Here is a 17,935-nt window from a genome sequence, read left to right as displayed (position 1 = left end):
TGTAGGAGGTGCTAAAGGAAAGCTCTGCCAAAGAGGCCCTCTGGGGGTAAAAGGAGCTATGCTTTCGGATCCATGCAAGACGCCAAATAATTTACGCTGAAACTAGATGGGATCTGGGCCTCATGCTTGAGGCGTCGCCTGTAATGACTCTCTTCGGAAGACTGGGCTTTAGGGTCCAGCACTTTCGCCCTATACGCTAAAAGTCCTGGTAAGAGTCTTTTACAAGGCCCAGGGGAGAGGTCACCTTTAAATAGGAACCCATATCCCTGAAGGTTGGCACACAAAACCCGCCGTGATGGGTGAAGATTGGTGCTGTCTGAATTTCATCAGAAAAACCTGCGGCGGGGATAAAGGTAAGAGGGAAAAGGAATCCTAAGAACAATCTTAAGGACCTTTTTCTAATATTGAGTAGGGTGTCTTCTTTTTTTTAAAGATCTGAGTTGTACTCACCATGCTCCAAACAGTGTCAGATCCCACGGACAAGCACACTTCCTCCGCTGCAGAGCTCTGCCATAGAACGGCCACCGCTTCTCTCCTCCAGACACTGGGTAAGAGCACATGCAGTAGCAGGCAGGTGGAGGCTCCCCTTGCCCCAGGACAGCCGCCATTTGCCCTTGGTCATGCGCACAGGGTGCGCTTTATCGGCGGCGGTGGGGGGCGGAGGAGGAAGAGCACGGTCGCAAGCATGCACGTGCATGGGCACGCTCATTTGTAGGATTGCGCTCAATACATGAGCCATAAAGGGACTCCCTGGGACACTGCAGCATTACGGGGGCACGTAAGCTCTATGTGGTACACCTACTCTATGCATGAAACTGTGTGTTTAAGTTGCACACTTTATGTAGATTGCTAAACTGAGCACAGTAGTATATGCGTTGTGGTACCTCGGCTTGTTGCTTAGTAATGTGTCTTCCCTTAGAAATAATTCAGGGACTAAGAAAGACAAGAAAGCACCTCTGTCTGAGAAAGGGGGCTCTAGCTGTGCCTGCTCGATACCTTCCTCTCTTGTAATTTCTGACGCACCTGTACAGGAGGAGCCATTGCCACTATCAGGAGTAGCAACTTCCCCGGTGGTACCTGGGCCTGCATATGTCACTGAGGACACTTTGGCTGCAGCTCTGGACAACCTAGAGGGGAGAATCGCTACGCTAAATGCAAAGTCCTCGCAAAAGGACAAAAAGCGAAGCAGATCTCCTCCTGTGGTTCTAGATCCCCTTTCAGAAAAATTTGAAGAGGGGAAGAAAGGTAACACCTGCAGAGGATGGGGACGAGGAGTTGGATGGATCAGGAATCTCAGAAGAACCCTTCTCTGTTTCCCAGATGCTAAGGTCACAGGTGCAATGTTATGCTGAAGTGCGTACTGCATTCAGGTTACCCCCTTCGGAGTTAACTGAATCACCTGTCTCCTCCCTGGGTTCACTGGGTTCACTAAAATCCCTGCAGGGTGCATGCTTTTTTCCGATGCATCCGTTATTAAGGAAACTAATTTACGCAGACTGGCAACATCCAGATAAGCGTATCTCACCTCTTAAGAAGTTTGACATTTTTTATCCTATGGAGGAAGAGTTTTCCAAGAAGTGGAGTCTGCCTTCTGTAGATGCAGCTATTTCTTGTGTAAATAAAAACCTGACTTGTCCGGTGGATAACGTACAGGTGTTTAAAGATCCTTCGGAAAAGAAATTGGAATCTTTACTAAAATCTTCCTTCCTTTTGGCTAGTTCAGTTGCCCAACCTGCTTTAGCAGCAGTGGGTATGTATCAGGTCCTCAAGGATCAGGTAAAACAGGCTGAAGGATCTGCCTCTGGATTAAGTCAAATTGTGGGAGAATTTGCCTAAAACCTTATGTTTTACAATAGATGCTATGAGAGATTTGATTCAGCAAGCATCTCGCCTCACACTCCAGCTGGTGCATATGCGCAGAATTCTTTGGCTAAAGCATTGGTCAGCAGAGGCACCATGCAAAAAACTTTTGGCCAGTTCCCCTTCCATGGCGAACGCCTCTTTGGGGAATATTTGGAAAAATATATCCAAAAGATATCGAGTGGTAATGCCACTCTATTACCAGAGAAGAAGAAAAACAAGCGGCCTTGTTTTAAACATTCGCTCTCCCCGGCTTCTGGTAAATCTACCTCCAGCCAGTTGCGACGGCATTTTCGACCAGCCACAAAGGCTAAAGAAGAACAGGCCCAGAAAAACAAGAAGCTGTGGGGTTCAGAAGCTAACAAGCAAAACCCCAAAGCCTCTTTATGAAGTGGCGCCCCCGCTCAGCTGAGTGGGGGGACAACCTGGTCAGTTTTCAGCGGCATGGCAGACAGAAATCCAGGACAAGTGGGTAGTATCCACAGTATCCCTAGGGTACAAGCTGGAATTTCCAGAGATCTTCTCAGTTCCGAAGCCCAATGCTCTCCAAAGATCCACTAAAGTTGCAACAAAAAGTATGTGAACCCTTTTGCAATGATGTAGATTTCTGCACAAATTGGTCATAAAATGTGATCTGAACTTTATTCAAGTCACAACAATAGACAATCACAGTCTGCTTAAACTAATAACACACAAATAATTAAATGTTACCATGTTTTTATTGAACACACCATGTAAACATTCACAGTGCAGGTGGAAAAAGTATGTGAACCCTTGGATTTAATAACTGGTTGAACCTCCTTTTGGCAGCAATAACTTCAACCAAACATTTTCTGTAGTTGCAGATCAGACGTGTACAAAGGTCAGGAGTAGTTCTTGACCATTCCTCTTTACAGAACTGTTTCAGTTCAGCAATATTCTTGGGATGTCTGGTGTAAATCGCTTTCTTGAGGTCATGCCACAGCATCTTAATCGGGTTGAGGTCAGGACTTTGACTGGGCCACTCCAGAAGGCATATTTTCTTCTGTTTAAGCCATTCTGTTGTTGATTTACTTCTATGCTTTGGGTCGTCGTCCTGTTGCAACACCCATCTTCTGTTGAGCTTCAGCTCTTGGACAGATGGCCTTAAGTTCTCCTTCAAAATGTCTTGATAAACTTGGGAATTCATTTTTCCTTCGATGATGGCAATCCGTCCAAGCCCTGATGCAGCAAAGCAGCCCCAAACCATGATGCTTCCACCACCATACTTCACAGTTGGGATGAGGTTTTGATGTTGGTGTGCTGTGCCTTTTTTTTCTCCACACATAGTGTTGTGTGTTTCTTCCAAACAACTCAACTTAGATGAAACCAATTTACAGAAAATGTTGCCAGTACTGCTGTGGAACATCCAGGTGCTCTTGTGCAAACTGTAAACGTGCAGCAATGTTTTTTTTTTTTTTTTTGCTGCTGTCAATCACAGACAGTGAGGAGGAATCATGGGGTGGGGGCGCTCCGCGGGGGGGTGTGGTGGAGCCAGTAACATGGACGGGCGACCCGAGAAAATGAGGACCAGTGCTGCCCTGTGCAAAACCATTGCACAGAGGAGGTAAATATTTTTTTTTTTTTTGTCCTTTAGTATCACTTTAATTGGGCCTAAGCAGTACAGTTTGTCCTGAGTTGCGCCCAAAAAAAACTCCCTAGTTTGTGAGGGTGCCCAGGCCTCCCTGTACCTACACCTTCATAGCTGTATATCTGCAGTGTGGTATTTAGGGCCTGCCACTGGCTGCTAGTCTTGGGAGATTTGAAGTAGGATCTGATGTTGTCACGAAGGTGCTGCTCAGTTTTCTTCTTGATGGAGGCTCTAACATGAGGACGTAAACCCAGCCTCTACCAAGATGGCCACCTCTATAAAGAGTTGCAGTGCAGACCAAGGCAAGGAGCATCTGCATGGAGACCTACAGGCAACACTGTTGACTATTCCTTTTCCCTCTGCTCGCCTTTTTGTAGTGACTTCCAGACCTCACTTCCCTTTAAAAAAAAAAATATGTTAGGCAAGGACAAACAGCAGCTGGTTAAATACCCCACTGGATTCCTTTTATCTCTAGGGGGACCCAGCTGCAATATCTCCAAGTCTTTATCTATGCCCCAATTTTTATCAGAAGTAAGGAAATGAAAGTATTCTGTCGGAAGTATTAATCGTTTTTTCAGCTTAACATCTTCTACCAAAAACTAAAGTACCACTTTTAAGGGAGCTGACACTTTTGATCTTATGCTGTCTAAACGAATAATATCTAAAATACTGTAGATATGTTCCTTGGATCTCACTGTACTACACTTTATTTCAGCACCCTTTTAGAATATACTGTTTGGAAGTCCTAGACAAAGCTAAATACTGTTCAAAAGTGGTGAAAGGCATTTAATGAATTCCTGGTATGACATTTCTTACATCGTTACATTGATCCTGCTTGGACTTAAATAACTATGCATATACCATACCTGTGGGATCCCTCTAGAAACTGGAAATCACTGTAGTACACATGGCTACTCCAGAGATCTCCACTGGCTTCTGGGTCCCATGCCGAGAAGCTGCCCTGCTGCATTCTGAACATAGAAGGTCAGCTGCTGAACACAGGCACCATTTAGAGAATGCTTTGCATTTTCTCAGTGAATGCAAAGCATTCTCTAATTGGATGATAAATTATTGCAAAGTGATCTCTAAATAATGCCCATGCTGAGCGACCAACCTTCTGTGTTCAGAATTCATCAGGACAAGCACTCAAATTCATCGGGACAATAACTCGGCATGGGACCTGGAAGCTATTGAAGATTACTGGAGTAGTGGTGTTTACTACAGTGATTTGCAGCTTCTAGAGCAGGGGAGTCAAACTCAATTAAATTGGCCCGTATAAGCATTATGATTGCCCTCAAAAGGACCGGTTGTATCTGTAAGAGTATATGTCCAGCGCATCCCCTCCCCATATATTAGATGTCAAGAGCCACCCCACCATCAGAAGTTGAGTCCCCCACTCTCCCTTATATCACAATGCACCCCCCTTTCCTTATGCTGCTGCTGGGAAGAACCTGGATGCATTGCTTGAAAGCAGAAAGTAAGGGTCTGGAGTAGGGCTGGAGTTCTTCTGCAGCTGCAAGAGAGATGCGGGGGCCACATGAAATGGCCTGGAGGGTCGGATTTGGCCCACGGACCTTGTGTTTGACACCTGTGTTCTAGAGGGATCCCACAGATGTGGAATGTATGCATAGTCACATTGGATCAAGATGGATCTATGTAACTATATACAAAAATGTAAAAAAGGTTGATAAGCGCTACACACTATGGTATGGCTATTGGAACACAATAACCTACACAATAACCTACCAAACCAGCAACAACTAGTACATAAATGATAACTAGTGATAAATATACCATAACATAAAGTGAAACAACTAGTGAAACAATGTATAAATCAATATATATGCAAGAACTGTGAACAACACAGAAGAACCAATGATTGAAATGGAGATGAGAAATGTCCTAAATGAGGATAAATGTCCTATAACTGAGGAAACCGATAATGGGCACCAATGGATAATCTTTTTTAAATGTACTTCACCATTGGAGGCATCCTTGTTTTCTCTCTCCCCTAATCCCCCCCCCCGTGCTCTTTGAGCATTAAGCACCGCCTAGATCTGTTATCCATTTTTGAGATCAAAGTCAGCTACAGAGACAAAGGACCACTGCAGAAGATATCATTGGGAAGTGGTCTGACGTTCATCTCTGGATACGCTTACACCCATGCTACATGCTAACATCCTACTACACTACGGTGAGAGTTTTGGGAGACTAACTTAGGACACCTCTCTATCTGCACTGTGATTCACTTACAGCCATCTTTCTGAAGATTATCCATTGGTGCCCATTATCGGTTTCCTCAGTTATAGGACATTTATCCTCATTTAGGACATTTCTCATCTCCATTCCAATCATTGGTTCTTCTGTGTTGTTCACAGTTCTTGCATATATATTGATTTATACATTGTTTCACTAGTTGTTTCACTTTATGGTATATTTATCACTAGTTGTCATTTAAGTACTAGTTGTTGCTAGTTTGGTAGGTTATTGTGTTCCAATAGCCATACCATAGTGTGTAGCGCTTATCACCCTTTTTTACATTTTTCTTTTTGTGTACAGTGAACACTATCGGATATAGCTGCTTCCACGTCACCTTTTTCAGCTTCATTCACTGTAATATTGACCTACTCCCAGTAGCGCAATAGTTTCACCAATTCCTTATATACAAAAATGGCCATACCTATAATTCTTAATAATAATAATAATGTTAAAACGAAATTTAACTTCCTAAACAAAATTTACCAGGAGGTAGAGTTTTATGGTAGAAGAGACTTCATTAGTCTGTCACTGAGTGTTATTCAGTCCCTGGTAGGGGGAGGGAGAAGACCTATAAATGCAACTTGACTGCAGCAACAAAAAGTTTAACCTCACCAGACATACTGGATGAACAGAAATACGCCATTTTTTACTTTTTTTTTTTTTTTTTATCCTGATGTAATGAATAGGGTAAAAAGTGCAAAACATATACATTGTATTAAACGTCTGTTTTATTATACAGACAGCATAGAGGCCAATGTGGAGAGTGCTGATGTCCACGTCCAACAAGCTAACCAGCAATTGGCCAGAGCAGCTGAATACCAAGTAAGGAAACTTGCCTCAAGCAGCTTTTATTGAAAGTGTTGATCTCTCTAGACATATTTTTGGGGTCACTTATTGCATGTACTGTATTTATCGGCGTATAACATGCACCCTAACTTTAAGAGGGAAGTTCCAGGAAAACACTTTCCACAGCCCCCTGTGTATAACACGCAGGCAGTTTACCCTCTATTTTCAGGGTAAAAAAGTGAGTGTTATACGCCAATAAATACAGTATATTTTAGTGGGCTTGGCTATAATGAATAAGATATAAATATCAATATAATTTTTCTGGTGCCACAGACAGCAATAAAAAAAAAAAACATGACAGTGGTTCTAACCCGCCTTTCCACTCTATTCACTTTTTTAAAAGATAATGTTTTGCTTTTAGTTACACTTAGCCCATAGTTCTATTTTAAACCAATGTGTTCTGAGGAGGTGAGGTTGTGTCACAGTTTATCCACCTCTCATCCAGTCAGGTGGAGTGTGAACGACCCACATAGCCTTCACTGTGTGTAGTGTTCTAGAGCTGGGAGTGCACTCTTCAGAGCCAGACGTTTGGCACTAACAGCAGTGTCAGAATAAATGAAAGTCAAAGTTTTTTTTTCTGTAACGCAGCAGCATCCACCAATGGGACACTCAAAATTAGGGGTAATTTATTTTTTTTGCCTTGGGGACAAGCTGCACATGCTCAGTTTGGTGTGTATTGCTAGAGGGTTTTCTTTTCTTGGGAGAGAGTGCATGAGATCAGCATAGGGCCAAACAGCACTGTCCAGATAGAGGGTCAGGGGTCCTTCAGCTTTATAGGACAGTCAGAGGAGAATAAAAACTCATCCTACAAGCTTTAACCAGACACTGATAGAAGTCACAAGACTGCTATAAACTGCTGATGGAAAAAAAGGTATTTGGCCGTTTATATTTACATAATACACTGCTCAAAAAAATTTAAGGAACAGTTTTTTAATCAGAGTATAGCATCAAGTCAATTAACCTTTTGGGATATTGATCTGGTCAGTTAAGTAGCTATGGGGGTTGTTAATCTGCTTTGGTGTAATGAAATTAACAAGAGGTGCACTAGATGGGCAACAATGAGACGATCTCCAAAACAGGATCGTTTTACTGGTGGAGGCCACTGACATTTTTTTTCCCGCCTACTCATCTTTTCTGACTGTTTTTCACTAGTTTTGCATCAGCTAGGGTCAGTGTCACTACTGGTAGCATGAGACGATACCTGGACCCTATAGAGGTGGCACAGCAGTCCAACTCCTCCAAGATGGCGCATCAATACGTGTTATTGGCAGAAGGTTTGCTGTGTCTCCCAACACAGTCACGGAGCAGATTCCAGGAGAATCCACCACTATATTAAGCTACTACAAGAGAAATCACCCGGAGCTAGAGTGGCGGCACCATGAGGCCCTGTGCGCAGAGTCGCACAGAAGGCCCACACATCAGACTCCAGTGCACCCCCGCCCAGCACCTCTGCATCGCTTGACTGCTCGCCAAACAGTCCCACAGAGCCCCAACAAGCTATGATGTCCTCCCCTCAGCAGCCAGATGCCTCCATATTGGACCTGGACATTAGGGAGATGCTGTACAAGAAGTGAGGGAAGAGGTGTCTAGCCTGACAGACCAGGTGACGAGGGCGGGAGACTTCGGTGTCCTTTCTGGAGGTTCGGGTGTCAGCGCTGGAGTGGTCCCGAGACCAGCACCGCAACACCGCAGTTGCGCTACAATTACACCTGGAGGACATCGAGGACCGGAGCCGCCGTAATAATCTGTGGCTCCGAGGCATCCTAGAGACAGCAAAGATGGAGAATGTTGGGGACACAGTGAGGGAGATCTTCCAGACCGTGCTCGAGGACCCAGAGGCGGATGTCATGCTGGATAGAGTCCACAGGGCCTTAGGCCCCAGGCTACACCGCTATACACAGAAGGAAGCCATTCTGAGACGCGCATGGGAGCATGGAGACGTAGAGGTGGGCGGATCGCAGGTCAGAATCCTGCAGGACCTGTCTAGGTCAACTCTACGACACAGAGCCCTACTACGACCATGCCTTGATCTGGCCAAGCAGAACGGCCTCATGTGTCGCTGGGGGTACCCCCTTTCTGTGACCTTCCATGGGGACTCCGAAACCTTCACGCTTCAGACCACCGCGGACCTACCAGCATTTTTCCACTTCTTGGATGCGGAACCAATACCTGTTCTGGACTGGCTAAAGATCCTCCCGTGCCAGTCGGGCGCCTCTGCACATCGCGGTCCCTTGCCGCCCCGCCAGCAATGGGGCGGAGGGAGACAGCGGTCCGCGTCGGGAGGCGCAACACGTGAGTAGGCCCTTGGCCACCCATCCCTGACTACTGTCCCTTCACCTGCCCTGTTGAGAACACTCCTAGCTGAGCAAGTTGGTGGCAATGACACCCTGACCTCACATATGTGTGATAACATGCTCCTGGGCCAGTAAACTTCTGCAGCGGTCCCACTAGCAGTGACTTCCAACCCCCTCCTGTGCACCTCCTACCAATATCCCCTTGAGGTACCCGCTGGAGCCGCTATCTAAACCGGTTGTTTCGGCAGCCCTCGGTCATGCACATGAGTCAGACCGAGATAGAAAACAGCCACCTGTGCCCGCAGAGTAACCATCCTGCTTATCCCTAGTCTACAGTTTTGCACGGAGCCCCTACACCTGGGCACTCCCGGATTTACCCAGCCACATTGCCTTCCACAAACTAAACTGTATACACGCTTTATGGGCTGTCCCAGCACACGGGAGAAGATGAGGAAGACAGGACATTCTTCTCCTCCTGATGCTCCTGGTGATGCTTTCCAGGGGTAGGGGGGGAGAGGTGGCAGGGGTAATCCAGAACATTGACCTGGGGTGAGTTGTCCCATCCTTGGAGACTGGGGGGATGCCCCAGGGAGGCGGAGGGGCCATGCACGACTAAGCGCCAACCCAACCCCTCCTGGAAGACAGATGTGACGCCAACTTATTCCCCCTTTTTTTTTGGCCCTGCTTGTAGCTACCATGAGGGAATGCTTTCACACTGTTCAGTGACTAATGGGGCTGCACTTTTTTGCAAACTGCCGCTCTGCGGTGACCGAGGGGGGGCGGGAGAAGGGGTTATGGCCCTACAGGTCAGGGATGGGGAGTGAATTTCATGAGGGTGGCCTGAGGGCCCAACGTCCTCTAGTGGGCCCTGTTCTCACTGCCCATTATCATGGAGCTCGATTTGCATTTGCCATTGAACACCAGAATTGGCAGGTCCGCCACTGGTGCCCTGTGCTTTTCAGAGATGAGAGCAGGTTCACCCTAAGCACATGTGACAGACATTAATGGGTCTGGAGAAGCCATGGAGAAAATGATGCTGCCTGTAACATCATTCAACATGACCGGTTTGGTGGTGGCTCAGTCATAGTCTGGGGGGGCATATCCTTGGAGGGACGCACAGACCTCTACAGGCTAGACAATGGCACCCTGACTGCCATTAGGTATTGGGTTGAAATCCTTGGACCCACTGTCGGACCCTACGCTAGTGCAGTGGATCCTGGGTTCCTCCTGGTGCACAACAATGCCTCGTGTGGCGAGAGTTCCTGGAGGATGAAGGAATTGATACCATTGAATGGCCCCCAGGATCTCCTGACCTAAATGCAATAAAACGCCTCTGGGACATTGTTTTGGTCCATCCGATGCCCTGGTTCAAATCTGGGAGAAAATACCCCAGGACACCATACGTTGTCTCATTCGGAGCATGCCCTGACATTGTCGGGCATGCATACAAGCACGTGGGGGCCATACAAACTTCTGAGTGCCATTTTGAGTTGCTGCAATTAATTTTTTCACTTTGATTGGGGTTTCTTTGTATTCAGCCCTCTTTAGGTTGATAATCATTTACATCAAACCATGTGGCATGCTTTCGTTCCTAACACATTACCCAGTCCATATCAGTATAAATATCCAGCATGATATTTTTCCCCATTGAGATCTGATGTGTTTTCAAAGTGTTCCTTAATTTTTTTTGAGCAGTGTAATTACATTTCCATGTTCTGTGTACTGTGGGAGACCAGATATAGTGAATGCAGGGTCTTGGATTTAGTAACACTAACTTCCAAATTAGGATATTGCCAAGGACCTTGTAATTGATAATGGCATCATAGCTAATAGTTTAAGCTGTGAACTCAGTTTGTTAATGATATCATTGCTATGCTGAATTTGTATAAATACATACAGTAGGTGGTGAATAGTGAACTTGGTGTTGAGTTATTTACTTTCAGGTCAATTACAAAGGACAAGGGGGCCCTTTTTATGTTTGGAGAAAAATAATTAATCTCCATCATATGGAAAGGCTTCTTCACATTATGAACTGTAAAAATGTGGAATAGAGTCCCTTAATAACTAGCTCTGAGCAGCTCAGTAGATTGTTTTAAATTCCTACTTTCCTTTGTCTAGTGAATTTTCAAAAATAAATGTAGCATCTTTTTTTTTTACTATACTTTCTCATACAAGGGACAATTTCCAGCTCACATTAGATTTTTATTTAATTGCATTTTTGTGATGGAAATTGACTATGATATGGAAATGGTTTCTGGAAATGGTTTCTGACATTACTTTTCTGTATTTAAGCGCAAATCCCGGAAGAAGATCTGTATTATCGTTGTCGTGCTCCTTATACTTGCTGTCGTTCTTGGACTGATTATCTGGGGAGCAACAAAAAATTAAAAAGGTGTCCTTACAAATGCCTTTAAATTCCATCTCTTCTTAACAAATCAGTGAAGAAGTAGCCCTCACAGTGAAAATGAAGAAATTGAAGTGTATATTATAAATATGAAATGTCTTACTTGCACTTTAACAGCACTGCACGCTGTTGGGTTTAATGATGTGTTAGCAGTGATCAAGAATTGTATATATTGCTTGCCACGGAATGACGTTTTTAACACATAAGGACACATTTATAACAACTGAGGTTGTCTGTCTGTCGATACCCATAGCATCCAACCTGAATTCTGTAATATTTTGTATTGCAGGTTAGAAAACTCAACCCTGCATAAGATTGCTTGTTTTGGGTGACAGTCCTGTTTCTTCTCTACAACAGTCCTTATAAATCATCCTGTAGATACTTTATGATTTAGAGAAAGTTCTACAGTTTAACAGATGGCTGTCTTCAGGACGAGACTAGCTGTCCCTATTGCAGCTAAGTCTCTAGCAGGCAGTGGTTAACAGGTGCAAGAAACTGGAAGATAGGAAACTGAGCAGCAGGAAACTGGGACCAGAATCTTAAGGAGGTCTCTACATAGGCAGTTAACCATTTCCCTGAAAAAGTCTAAATATATTTACCATCCATGACACCAGAGCAAATTCACAGCTCCACTTCACAATGTGATCCAGAACAAGTGTGGCAATGCCTAAACACACATAGTAAATGTTGGCACAAATTTACAGGGAAGATGAAATTCTTTGTGTAGTTGAAGGACTCAAGAAAGCAAGCTGCAACATGTTATTACCCAATGTAATTATGTGCTTTTATCATACTGTCTAGTACTAAGAAAATTCATGAAGACCGTTGCCTACACAGATAAAGGCTAAAATATAGGTTTTTAATTTGGCACAAGTACTTTCCTAAAATTTGGCAAAGTTACAAATCTGAACTTCACAGAGCACATTAAAGAAAATGCAGAGTAGGGGAAGGAAGAAAAAGATCCACAAAGCAATGTGAACAGACCAATACACAGTAAAGATTTTTTATTTATCATCCAATTTTCTAGTACATCTTTCATAAGGACTCAACTACTGTCTAACTATGAAATTACTGTCTATCCTAAGCTTATTCTTAATTACCAAATATACTTGATGATATCTGACCATCTGACCTCTGACCGAAGATGATATTCTAAATAAATGTTTTGTTTCAGTGTTTAGGTCCAGCTTTACTTCCTACACTATCCAATGGTAAGGAATTTTAATGATTTACCGACTGTTGGTAATACACTGGTGTCCAACGTATTTAAGGGAGAAAAATAAGCTAGGCGAACAGAAAATGCTGATTCAAACATTGTAATCAAAAACATTTATAAAGCAGGTGGAATCATGGTCCAGAACAGATCTGTTTTACCCTAGAGCCAAACTGAAGTTTTCTGCAGAGAGTATATATCCCCATAGAAGAAGGGGTTTGAGAAAGCCATCATCACCAGAAGTGAAAAAAGGTGTCTTCAAAAATCCAAACATACCACATTTTACCATCTACCAAAAGGTCCAAAAATCTTTAAGCCACCTGGACACCCTATAATTTCAAGCATGAACTCATTCACGTCTAATATTTCGGAATATGTTGATTTGTACCTTCAAATCTTTGTCAAACACCTTCCTACTTTCCTAATGGACATATCAAAGTTACTAAATCATGAACGGAGTATCCACTTGACTACAGGCTGCCACTTTCCACATCTTGCTTTTTAAGTGTAGACTTTCTGATGACTGGGAAACAAGTAGATTTAATTCATACAAACACATCTTTTTTTCCCAAAAACATTTTATTGGAAATGATGTAGGTACAAATAAAAGCCAATCAACAAAAAGATAACACAGCGTCGTATTAAACACATAATTACTTTATTTTTCTTGATACATTCTTTCTCCAACGTATTGAATTGTCACGGGTAAACATTTCACAGTTAATTTTTGCTAACCACTATATGGATGGATTTGAGGAATCCCTTTTGTCTTGAAATTTTTACATGTGATTAATATATGCTCCTTTAATCATATGGGGAGGGTAACTTTCAGGTTTTTCATTGTTTTTAGAATATCCAAACCAAAACACATTAGGTCTTAACTTCATCTGCCATCATCACCATTCTTCTATTAAATATTAGATGTTTTTTTAATGTGTAAACCAGATGGCTTAATTAGCATGAAGATCTTTTTTATAAATGTGGGTAATAACAGCTCTGATAATTTTAGGAGCTGTCACCATAAACCTTTGCCACTAAATATTAATTTTGGACACTTTAGAAGACTAAGGATAAGCTGCACCTTGGAGACAGATTATAATGACCAAATAGACATTTTTAAGCAGTGCTTTATTTACATAAATTACCAAGAAGGTCTAAGAACTTGTGTCATTGTGTCTGATGAATAATGTTGTTTTCATTAGCTGGAGTGTCATTTTCTCTTAATGATTAAGAATTTAGAATACGTGCCATTAATAGGGTGAGCAAATTGACCAAAAAATTGTGTCTTTAGGAAAAAGTTAAGAATCAAAACCTTTTCTGCTCAGAATCTCAGAGATACAGTGGTTAACATAAGAAATAATGGTATTGAGCTTTCAAATAAATCAAGAGCTTTTTTCTGCGGGAGACTCGCCCTTAAAAACACGATCGCACCGAACAAAATACTCCTGTCAAAGTTGGTTTTCCCTGACCAGTAAACATCATTAGAAATGTAATGTAATACCTTAGATACAGTTTCCTCAAGTGTCTGCACCTTCTTTCAATTAGTCATAATTCTACCACCAGTATAGGACATTTGGCTTATCAAATCCAACCTGAATTGCTCAACCCAATATGTTATTAACGTACTTGGGTAAAGTATGTTGGAAGGACAATTTCAAACTTTGATCAGGCTTTAAAGAGCATAGTCTGAAAATAAATAAATTTTTTGTTGGGCCACAGAAGGACCATTGCCTTTTCAGGGCTATTATTAATAAGAGAAGTACATTAATCCAGAAATTATAATTGATTTCGAAAGGTTGTGTAAGAGAGAGATGTTTCATAGACTTAATTATGGGGTCCCGATGGTTAAACAAAACCACTGAGGCTCTGTGACTTTCACCGTTATTCTACTACCACACTCCTTTGACAGTATATTATACATGTTTTGATCTAACCATCCATTTTACAAGCACAGTTTCTTATCCCCCTTTTCTTTTTTTCTTCCATATTTTGCATTATCATATTTCTTGTCTCGTAAACACTTGTCAGTAGTCTGCTCATTCTTTCAGCTTTGGCAGTTCTATATTATTCCCCCTCCCCTGTACCCCCCCATCCATTTATTTTTTCAATATATAATTTTATCAACTATCTTAATACTCAAGACATTCCTTTCCACGTGTCACATATTTCAATATACCCTTCTACACCAGTTCTGCCTTTATATCATTATGTGTTTTTTATTTTTTACTCCTCTTATTTCTTTTTTCTCACCTTCTTTCTTTATTCTGCATTAAATTGTGCCTTCAATTATTTCACAATTTTACATATATTGGCATCCTTAGCTGGCTTTCATGGCACCCTTTGTTTCACCATGTTTACTCTCTCTGTCATGTCTCATTTAAGCATTTTTCACTACACCTACCCCCCGTCTCTGCTAAGTTCCTTTGCATCTTTGCTTCCATTCCCGAGCCCATTCAGTGTCTTTTGCATCACTACCTCCATCTGTTCTAGTCTGACACTTTCATTCAGGTCTTCATTGGCCTTACACCCTGTTTTTGTGTGGCTCCCCTGCTGTTTCTTGCCTCCTGTCCTCGCTCAATTCAGAGGGAGCTCACAGTGATTTAATGCATAGAAGACAAAATCCCATCACTTGGCCATAGAGACAGACGCAATTGCACTTCAATTCTTTCTCCAGTCAGAGAGTTATATCCAGAAGCTGATTCCAACTGACAGTATTTTGGTTTAAGCTTTGTTGAAAGGAGATTGTTGGCTTGCAAAATGCTTTAGATGTATTTTTCCATCCTGTATGTGCAGTCACCATTAAAGTTTTTTGGACTTTTGAGACAGTTATTTGGTACTTTTTTCTTATTTTGCATGGACTCCTCAAATTGGGTGGTCACTATTTTTGCCCCCCACCTCACAAATTGTGGAGAGCTGGCAAAGCAAAGCCAATAGACCTTACTAATTATTCCTCATTACAGGTTAGGGATTTATGTCTAGTGCCTCACCGTCATCTTTCTTTTGGAAATCTGAAAATATGGTGCTTTGAAAATAATCTAAAGAAAACAGAGAAGCATAATACAAAAATAGCACAAAGAACTTAATGTCTTTTTTTTGTTAATCTTTTAGTGCCAAACTTAGTTGCTGCTGCAGAGTTTCCAGAAAATATTTTTTTTTTTTATACAGTTTGTGTTGTGTAATATCTATCTGTATTTTCATCATTACTGTAACAAAACATCATTTTGGTGTATTCCTGTTCAGGTCCATATACCATGCACTGCTGTGCCAAAACAATGTAAGGGTTGATGTTCTGTGAAATTGTTTTGATACATTGTGTAAAGAACGCGGTAGCATTAAAATTGTTCACCTTTTATAGGATTCCACCCTCTCTAGTCGTACTCCATTAGTAGTCGATGCAAAGGCTCCTTGTTGATATGTAATACTAAATTGAATGTGTTTTTTGTTTTTTTTCTGCAAAACCAACTGTAATTATTCTGTGGGCAGATCTGTACAGTCTACTTTTTTTATAAGAATTTAGAGTGTAGTAGATTGTCTATTGAACTTACATTCCTACTTTTTGGTGACCTATATGTTAAAAAAACCTCTTTGCAGTCTTTTCAAAATAAACTGATGTTGTAAACTAAGTGAAATAAACATCTGTTTTGTTCAAACTCCTCTCCTTAAAGTACTTGGGAAGCAAGTGGTATTTATATTATATAATAGGTAAGTAAAAGAGCTAAAATTCTATGTATATTGCACTCTAAAATGTATATTTTATATAACATTTTTAGACCTTGGTGTCTAAGTTTTGCAGTTGAGCAAAAAAAGATTACCACACTGCTTCCAACAAAGTGGGTGCCAGGTAACCAAGGAGATTGTCCCCACACACTATTTGTGACTTATTCATAAAAACACTGTAGTGTTATTAATAAGTAAGGTGTTGGGTGAAATGTGTCATAATGGGAGGTTTTAGGGCTGACTCTTGTCTTGACCATCTAGATCAGCCATTCTCAACCAGGGTTCCTTTAGAGTTTGCTAGATGTTCCTTGAGCTGTGGCTGGTTGGCCTTCAATTTGATGATGCCTGCATAGCTTGGGGGCCAAGTGCTGGAATTCACTCTCTGCGCTCCTGCACCTGGCACTTGAAGTGTCATTACTCTTTGGCAGAGTGATCTCTGCCCAACAGCTGAAAGTTGGTCTTGGCCTGCTCCTCTAATGTCACATCATTCAAAGGCTTGAAGGAAAGTGCAGTGCTACGCTAGTGCAGGTTGGATGTAAGGTAAGCAGTTTCTCATGTACAATGAACTTGGAGGTGAAGGGGTTAATTAACACTGCTATGAGCCCCTGCTGCATTAGTAACTAGTGGCAGTGTTAATTAACCCATTCGTGTTGCATTAGTAGCCAGTGACAGTGTTAATTAACTCATTCATGCATTCTGTGCGTAAAGGTAAAGAACCTTCTGTGTGCAGCAGCTGTCCCTTACCTAAGCTGATCCAACAATGTGCATGAGAGCAGTGGCTCTCCCGGGTCTTTTCCTCCTCATTGGCTGAGAGAGCAACGGGAGCTATTGATTCCTGCTACTGTCAATCAGTCAGTGAGCAAAAGGGGAGAGAGCAAGGGCAGGGCTGAGCCACTTTCCGTGTAAATGGACACACAGAGCAGTGGCTCAGGTGCCCCCATAGCAAGTCGCTTGCTATGGGGACACTCGGCAGGAGGGAGGGGCCAGGAGCACAGACGGGGGACCCGAGAATAGGTGGATTGAGGTTGCTCTGTGCAAAATCACTGTACAGAGCAGGTATGACATATTTGTTATGAAAAAAAAAAATTCAGGGATTGGCCAAAGACCCATAAATATTCATGCTGCTGGTTCTTCTCTCCCTCCCACTATACTTTCAGAACTATCCAGAAGACGGGGGAATTAGCAAAACAGCAGCCTGTGAGAAACTGAACCGCAAAAAGCAATCAACTGCTGCTCCACTGCTTACAGAGAAGCTTACTAAATTTGCCTAGCAGCCTACTTGGAAATACACTACTAGGGATGAGCTTCGTATTCGAGTCGAACTCACGTTCGACTCGAACGTCGTATGTTCGATCGTTCCTCGAATTATGAAGGTTTTGGGCCGTTCGCTGACATATACTGACAGGAAGGCAGGTGATTGTGCTGGCACGTGGTGTACTGTCTGTGTCCTCTGCAGTGTGCACCTAAAGCTACGTCAATAGATTTGCTGGTGTTTCTCATATTAATTCCTAAAGGCAGTAGAGCGGCACGATTCTGGGAAAAATGAGAATCAATTCTTTTGCTTAGAATGAAGATCACGATTCTCCAAAAAATGCATGGTGCTTTTGTTAGCATGCATTTTTGTGATTATTATTTTATTTACACACACATAGGCCCGGATTCACAAAGCACTTAAGCCGACGTATCTCGAGATACGCCGCGTAAGTGTAAATATGCGCCGGACTTTTAAACCA

At 42.5% G+C, this 17,935-nt stretch overlaps 1 protein-coding gene across 2 annotated transcripts in view; it reads left to right on the top strand.

The window, feature by feature from the left end:
- The window catches only part of STX7 (syntaxin 7), a 57,865-nt gene extending 41,730 nt beyond the window's left edge, over window positions 1-16,135 (top strand). The window contains exons 9-11 of one of the 2 annotated variants that reach the window (XM_040332693.1): window positions 6,468-6,550; window positions 11,161-11,260; window positions 12,447-16,135. In XM_040332693.1, the coding sequence (XP_040188627.1) occupies window positions 6,468-6,550; window positions 11,161-11,256 (179 nt within the window). In that variant the 3' untranslated portion in view covers window positions 11,257-11,260; window positions 12,447-16,135. Of the gene's footprint in view, window positions 1-6,467; window positions 6,551-11,160 lie in introns of both variants that reach the window. The other variant, XM_040332692.1, reaches the window with a different exon arrangement.
- The last annotated feature ends 1,800 nt before the right edge of the window (window positions 16,136-17,935 follow it).

Source organism: Rana temporaria, chromosome 13, assembly GCF_905171775.1.
Source record: "Rana temporaria chromosome 13, aRanTem1.1, whole genome shotgun sequence".
Lineage (NCBI taxonomy): Eukaryota > Metazoa > Chordata > Amphibia > Anura > Ranidae > Rana > Rana temporaria.
Note: the sequence above shows the minus strand (reverse complement) of the source record. Positions and strands in the feature narration are given on the sequence as shown.